The sequence below is a fragment of the Aphanomyces astaci genome (genome assembly GCF_000520075.1).
Source record: "Aphanomyces astaci strain APO3 unplaced genomic scaffold supercont1.11, whole genome shotgun sequence".
Taxonomy (NCBI): Eukaryota; Oomycota; class Saprolegniomycetes; order Saprolegniales; family Verrucalvaceae; genus Aphanomyces; species Aphanomyces astaci.
Genome location: NW_009798274.1, coordinates 1,249,542 through 1,256,644, shown reverse-complemented (window position 1 = coordinate 1,256,644; position 7,103 = coordinate 1,249,542). Strand labels below are relative to the sequence as shown.

The window sequence follows — 7,103 nt, the reverse complement described above, 5'->3', positions numbered from 1 at the left end:
ATCCGCACATTCGTGTGCACCACGTTGATGTGGATGTGTGCCGTGAGGTTGCGTGGCTGCTTTGGATTGTGCTCTGTCGATGTGCTTCATCGAAGAACTTCGCGTTGTATTGGCATCCACTGGCATAGCTACAGGTGTGTGATACCTTGGCTTTGAATCACTACGGCGTATGTACCGTGGACGGGGAAGGCGGTCATGGTGTGAGCGGTGCGCAGCGAAAACGAACGATGCGATTATGGTTAATCGACTCGACACTCAAGCAGAACTTGTCCGTTACATAATAGTATGTGTCCAGAACTTGTCCGTTACATAATAGTATGTGTCCAGAACTTGTCCGTTACATAATTGTATGTGTCCAGAACTTGTCCGTTACATAATATTATTCTTTTTAAAGAAATTTGTACTAAGTATGGGTGTCGAGATTCTGAAATGGCGCGTAAGTTTCGAATATATGCTCAGAATTTGCAGCTAGAGACATCACTGCTGTAAGCGTGCTACAGCAACCAATGTCCCTCTCGAACAAGTTGGATCACTGTTCACGTATCTCGCGCGTCGAACCAACTACTTCACTGCGATCGACGACGACACAGTCATCCTTGGAGCTCTGCCTGTGGTTTCCATGAGGCGCATCTCTCAGATGGCGGCACTAGGAGTACGGGGTGTAGTAAATGTCTGCGACGAGTATCAAGGGTCAATATTGGCGTAATTACAAGAAATGTGGCATCGCATTCCTATGGTGGTATGTGCAAGAAATAGCTTCACTCATTCTATTGTTTGCACACGGGATCACATGGAACCCGCATTGGAGGAGGACATTCCACTCAAAGCATTCGAGTTCATCGAGTATCATAATAAATTGGGCGCGCGGGAGTACAGTGGATTCTACGGTCGGGAGGACGATCGTTGCACCCTCTCCTCCACCATGGGAATCGAATACGGCACTGGCCGTCGTGGCAGTCTCCAGGGGAACTCCACCTCTGGAGTTGGTTGAATTCGGTTGGCCTGTCCCACAACTTTCTCAGCAGTCCGTTAGTTAGCCACTGAGCCACCACCAGCACGCCCAACTTGGACGGGACCAAGTACAAGAGCACCGGCTGGCCCGACCTCATGAGGATCAAGCCTGCGTTGGTCAGCAGCAGCCCCACGACGTACCCGACGCACATCAGCTCCAAAGATGCCGACGAGCCCGCCAAACGAGCGGGGGCGATAGGTGCCTACGACGCTTCCGCGGGTGGCATAGGGCGCAAAACACGACGACAAGCCCGGGGAGGACAATGTCTCCGAGGCCAAGCATGGCTTCCCCGCCGAGCCAGTTGGTGTGTTTCGGCAGCCGCAGCAGGATCGGGATGTCCTCCTTGGCGCACTTGGCTCAGTTGTCGTTGGACGGGTACCGCGGGCAGTGCGAGGACGGCGCCTCCGAGTTTTGGGGTTTCGCGTGGAACCCAAGTTCCACACAAAGGTGTGCCGGGTGTCGACACGGGAATTCCGTGGATTGGGACGCCTCTGGTAGCCACGGGGTGCTCCACAGGTACTAATGGACGAGCCACAAGGACCCGCTTCGATTCGTGCTGGTGCTTGCGCTCCAAGTCATATGTGCTGCATGTGCTTGAACAAGTCGCGCCTGTCGTGCAACATGGGCTTCACGCTCCCGCGCACCACTCTGGTAGCCACGAGATGCACCATGGCGTCCAGGCGACTAGCGGCGACCCGCTTGGAGTCGACGTTGGTGGGTGTGTTCTACGACCACACATGCTCCACGGGCAATGGTTTGAGTCGTGCCAATCAAGCGGCGCAGCCTTCACGCTTGGCGACAACCACTTGTTCGCGCTCCTTTTCGTTATATGGGTGAACTTGCCGCTTCGAGTGGAGGTTTAAGCTGCTGGTTTGTTGAAGACATCGACTTGAGGTCGGCGAGGTGGCTGCTTCTACGCGAAACGGCGGACCTCGGCCTTCTTTAGTAGCGTTACACCGCAATACGATTGCGTTGGCCATCGGTGAGGATCCGCGTTTTGACAGCAGGTGTGCAGGCGTTTCAGCTGCATTCGCGGACGCATTCATGGCTTCGGTGGTAGCATGATGGTGCTTGAGTTCTTAGCGGTAATATGGGTCTTGCTCCGCAGTACTAGTATTATTTTTGCCGTTTCATTGATGTCACTCATGCCATTTGTATGGACAATTGAAGAAATCAAAATATAGCCAAAGGTATTAATATTAATATATATTGTTTTCGCGACGCTTCAAGATCGCCACACTGTAATAACAAGAACGCAATTTCATATTAACGTTACAAGTAACGTTAGTCTTCATTTTGCCGTTTCATTGATGCCAATAAATCATTTGTATTGACAATTGAAGTCATATACCGTAGTAGTGGAACAAATTTCTGATTATCGTGGCAGGGAGTCGAGTGCCAGGTATGGAAGATCAACACGACAATGCGCCGCTTGTTCAAGTCGGTCGTGATCGATGGAGGGCACGTCGTTGAAGGGAACGAGACGTCGTTACTGCTGCAGACCTCCCTATCGAATCTTGTACTTTTCCGGGGGTCCTTGTGCATGGCACTTCCCACACTGGCGGTCCGTTCGCTTCACAAGGACAAGTTCTTGACACCATAAGCCCCATCATAACGACAAGACACAAGACGATGCTGACGATTTGGGGGAGTTCCCGCACGCGGTCGGCGATTTCGCATGTCCAACATTGGAATGACAGATTCGCTGATTGGACATAAATGCAGTTTCAACAAATATCAATCCAAGGCTTCCTTCTCATCAAGATGGAGTGGCTGGTGTGGGTATTATCGACTCAATGTATCCAACTGGTGGCTTTGCGCATTCCCAGGTAGGACATCGCAAACATGTTCCTGCTCCACGCATTCTTTCGTAGGGCCTGAGTCCGCTGTGCAAGCACAACAGCACCATACTCCACGCTTTCTCGTCACGTCATTGCATCAAATGGCCAACTTGCTTCTACCACTCGTCTTTGTGACCCACGCTTCCGCCACTTCGCTTTGATTCCTTCGTCCACCTCGACAGTCTGGCGCATGCCGTGCTCACCAACCAAGTAGCAGCGCGCGCTTCTATCGCTCAAGGATCCGCCATGCTTCGCGTCGCTTGTGCGTCGTCTCCCCCCTCGTCGGTGCTGTATCGCATCAAGCGCGCAAAAGTGCATGGACACCACGTCGTCGTTCTGGGCTTCGTCTGCGCTTCCCTTGGTGTTAACGCCATCACGACGCCTTTTGCTGTTTGTGACCTTTCGCGACCTACTTCGCGCAGCCACTCGCCTCAACGTTATCGGGCCCCTTGAATCCGCAAAACTTCTCGTGCAAGTTGCGCCGCTCGCGGAATCCATTCTGCATGCGAAGAAGGATCGGCCCGTTGTTACTCATGGCACTAAGCTTAAGCATCGCAACGCTTCATATGCAAACGTCTTAACGTTATATAAACATACTATTACTGTAGTACAGTAATAGTATGTTTACAATACTCATGATTAAATGTACAAACAGTACTATTATTTATGGATTCGGTACAGGTTTCCAGACCCCACCGAATCGAATCTCACCGCCGAATCGAATCACGAATCGACGCTATTGGCTAATCGAATTTTGAGTAGATTTGATTGGCTCTTAAAGAAAGGACAAGAGTATTCAACCAATCAGACCTTGAGAGTTTCAACCAATCAGACATTGAGAGTGATTCAATATTGATTAGACAAATCGCACGAATTTTGGAAGTTTATATGGTGCACGTCATCTAAAAACTTCCAACTGGCCAAATCGAGGAGTGGAGGTTTTATTATTTAACGTACAATTAATGTAGTTAAACCCAAAAACAAAATACGTTAAATACCGATTTCATGCGTTTTATCACTGCAGGTTAAAGGTCCCAACTGCCTCCGGATATTATATACGGATAAGAGTCACATACAAAAATCAAGATAATTCTCAGCGGCCACCCCTATGGCCAAATATCCAAGCGCCCATGTAAAATACCGCTAGGTTAAATATCTATTTCTGGACCAATTCAACACCAAATTTGAATATGAGACGTAGAATTTCCTCATTACATTGAGATCTGTCGATTCTACGTCTCAATTTGCTGAAATTTTGAGTAATGAATATGAAATAGAAGTCAGACATTTTTGTGAAAAGTTGGTAGTTTATAGATGACGTGCACCATAGCGAATTCACAATACAAAGCTGAATTATTTTTGTATTTTTGTCCAGTAACGTTATACTAGTATGTACTATTGAAACAACCATTTACTGTAGAGTGCTAATAGTGTTATAGAGTAGGGCCTTGAAATGAAAGTGCCAACGGTGGTTGCCGCGGGCAGTGCACGTTCCTAAAGGCCCCGGCGTCCGGATATGCCACATGATTGACATCCTCCTGGACGAAGGATGGGACGTCGTGTGCATTTCCCCGATTGCAGACCGTCGATAATATATATATATATATATATCGATACTATCGTTTCGCTTGCATAACATTAGTCGCCAACTCTCGGTACCGGTCCTACTCCAAAACGTTAGCGACGACATTTCGTATAGTATAGTAGTACTACGAAATCATATATGTACTACCTACCCTGCTACTATTGTCGATTCGAAATCGGAGGGTTTGGGTGCTCAATCGAATGAACAGAATAACCAAATCGGCAGACAATCGATATATCGACCAATCAAAACCCAAAACACTCGTCAAGTAGCCAATCAAATTTCCAAATCAACATCGAATTAGTGTATGACTTCAATTAGTGTGACACTGGACGATTCTTACATACAAAGTCAAAAGAATCGATATATCGATAGATTTGGACAAAAGTCCAAATTTGGGTAAAATAAGGACAATACTACAAAGTGCCTATATTACCTGCAGGTGCAGAATTTCAGCTTCCAAATCCGGTGCATTCAGCGTGTGCCATTCATCTAAAATGAGGCAATTGTAAATATAATCTATATATATATATATATATATTGTACCCATCCGCAGCAGTCGAATGTCGTCGTTGGTGAGCTTGGTGCCGTAGCACAAGTTTTCGAGCTTGACCACATGTCGTTTGAGTGTGGCGATATCCCTGGAGAAGCCCTCCATCTCGAGGTTCCGCCGCCCTTCTAGCGCCTTATACCGGGAGCGCAGCTTGGCCAGCCGCGCCTGCAAATCCGAAATGCGCGCACTGTAGCTTTCCTGGACGGCCGCGTATTGCTCCTACAGATATATATATATATATATATATCGTATCGAAATGCACGATGTTACCTTGAGGATGTGGATGTCACGCTCCCTGGACACGGCTTGCTTGCGGAACTCTTCGGCGCAAAGGTTGCCCTCGGCGCGAATGGTTTCTCGGATAGACTGCAATATATAATTAGGACATGATATATTGTTAAAAGTCGATTCGAAATCATTGGACGCGGATATCAAATCGCCAGACAATCAAAGATCGACCAATCAAAACGCAGAACACTCATCACGTAGCCAATCAAATACACTCTTCGATCAATTCAACATCGAATTAGTATGCGAATGAAATTAGTGTGACACTGGACCAGTTTTACATACAAAAGTCAGTATAAAGAATCGATCGAGAATCGATTTGGCAGTCAGCACAAAAGTCCAAATTTGGGGTTAAAGCACAATATTAAATCGGCAGACAATTTCGATCGACCAATCAAAACCCACCACACGAATCAAGTGGCCAATCAAATACTCGCTTCCACCATTCAACACATCTTATTAGGGTAAGACTTGTCTATTGATCTCTCTATGATACATGTATGGAAACGTACTTGGGTTTCGGCTTTGGCTTGGACTTGGACAGCTTCCTTATCGGCCTCCGCCGCGCGAAGAAGCGAGTGAAGCCGCGCCATCTCTTCCTCGGCACTTCGCTGGGCCGCAAGGGCATCGTGCCGAGCCACCAAGAAATCTACAGCGAGAGAACATCATCAATACTAGTAGTACTAGTAGTAGTAGTACTCCTACTAGTAGTAGCTATGATGGAGGAGGACCTTTGGTGGATTTGTTGAGCAGCCGTTGCATTTTGGCAAAATCGGTCTGCGCAGTTTGCAGTTCGAGGTGATGGGCGTCCCGTTGGCGAGTGGATTCGACGCTCACCATTTCCAAGTCGTTCAACAGGCTCTACATGAAAAAGAATCTTAATATATATAAATATATATATATATATAGATGAAATATCATGCGATGGCCATATATATTTGTTGGTATACTACTTGAATTCGGTCGTCCGAGAGCTTTCGGTTGACGTCGAGCTGCTTAGTGAGGACTTGGACTCGAAGCAGCAACGAATCTGCTTGTTCGCTAGGCAGATACACCGTGCGGATGACTCGCCCCTGCACTGGACGATCATGACCTCATGAGAAGATGGAGGGGAGCTGACCACTTTGCCGCCTCCGTTCGTCGAGCAGGTGGCTGCATGCCGCTTCAAGCGCTTCATCTTGTCGTTCTGATGCATGGCTCGATGGAAGCCGGATTCTTCCGACAAACTCACGTTGGACCGATGATGGGTGCCGACGGCATCATGCGGTTGGGCACCGACGGGCGATCGCAGCGAGTGGCCGGGGCGGCAGTCCTTGAAAAACGTCACTTCTTCGGATGTGGGGTGGGTCAAGTGCAGCAAGTGCTGGATGCGCTTCCTGTCTTCGGCCTCTTGGACCTTGAACGAGTCCTGCTCGGCTCGAAGCACAGCGATCGTTTCCTCGGCAGCATGCAACGAGTCCTTCACGCGAGCCAATTCGACCTTGAGGTCCACAATCTAGCATCATGTTAGGAGTGTGTACTTCATGCTTCGACCAGCTCGTACTTCCTGCTTGTGCACTTGGTTCTGCCATTGAGTTCGGTGCCACGACTCCCTCGACACATCGAGCTCATGGAAGCGCTCCAAGAGGTCCTTCCGCTCCTGATGGAACGCATCGCACCGCGCCCGATAGAATTCAAGCAAGGCGTCCTTCGAGTCGGCCGCGTCGCGCTTGTCAAAGTTCGTCCGATGGTCGGTGCTGCCATACCCAAACAACTCGTCGTTGTCCATGTTTCGTCCAAGATTTGTTTCGAGGAATGATGGGCGTTAGTAATACTAAACATACG

General features: G+C 48.5%; 2 protein-coding genes across 3 annotated transcripts; both read right to left on the bottom strand.

The window, feature by feature from the left end:
• Window positions 1-2,907: 2,907 nt before the first annotated feature.
• On the bottom strand, window positions 2,908-3,430 carry H257_06079 (hypothetical protein). Its single transcript, XM_009831188.1, has one exon. It carries the CDS (start codon window positions 3,349-3,351, stop codon window positions 2,938-2,940), a length of 414 nt encoding a protein of 137 aa, XP_009829490.1. The 5' UTR covers window positions 3,352-3,430; the 3' UTR covers window positions 2,908-2,937.
• Window positions 3,431-4,425: 995 nt separating this feature from the next.
• On the bottom strand, window positions 4,426-7,064 carry H257_06078. Of its 2 annotated transcripts, XM_009831186.1 has the most exons (9): window positions 6,823-7,064; window positions 6,400-6,774; window positions 6,233-6,352; window positions 6,011-6,140; window positions 5,792-5,928; window positions 5,262-5,357; window positions 4,985-5,210; window positions 4,875-4,930; window positions 4,426-4,517 (listed from the first exon to the last, which is right to left on the bottom strand). In XM_009831186.1, exons 1-9 carry the CDS (start codon window positions 7,045-7,047, stop codon window positions 4,470-4,472), a joined length of 1,413 nt encoding a protein of 470 aa, XP_009829488.1. In that variant the 5' UTR covers window positions 7,048-7,064; the 3' UTR covers window positions 4,426-4,469. The 2 variants fall into 2 exon arrangements, with proteins under 2 accessions (XP_009829488.1, XP_009829489.1); XM_009831187.1 differs by lacking the exon at window positions 4,426-4,517 and having other exon boundaries at window positions 4,759-4,930.
• Window positions 7,065-7,103: the final 39 nt, after the last annotated feature.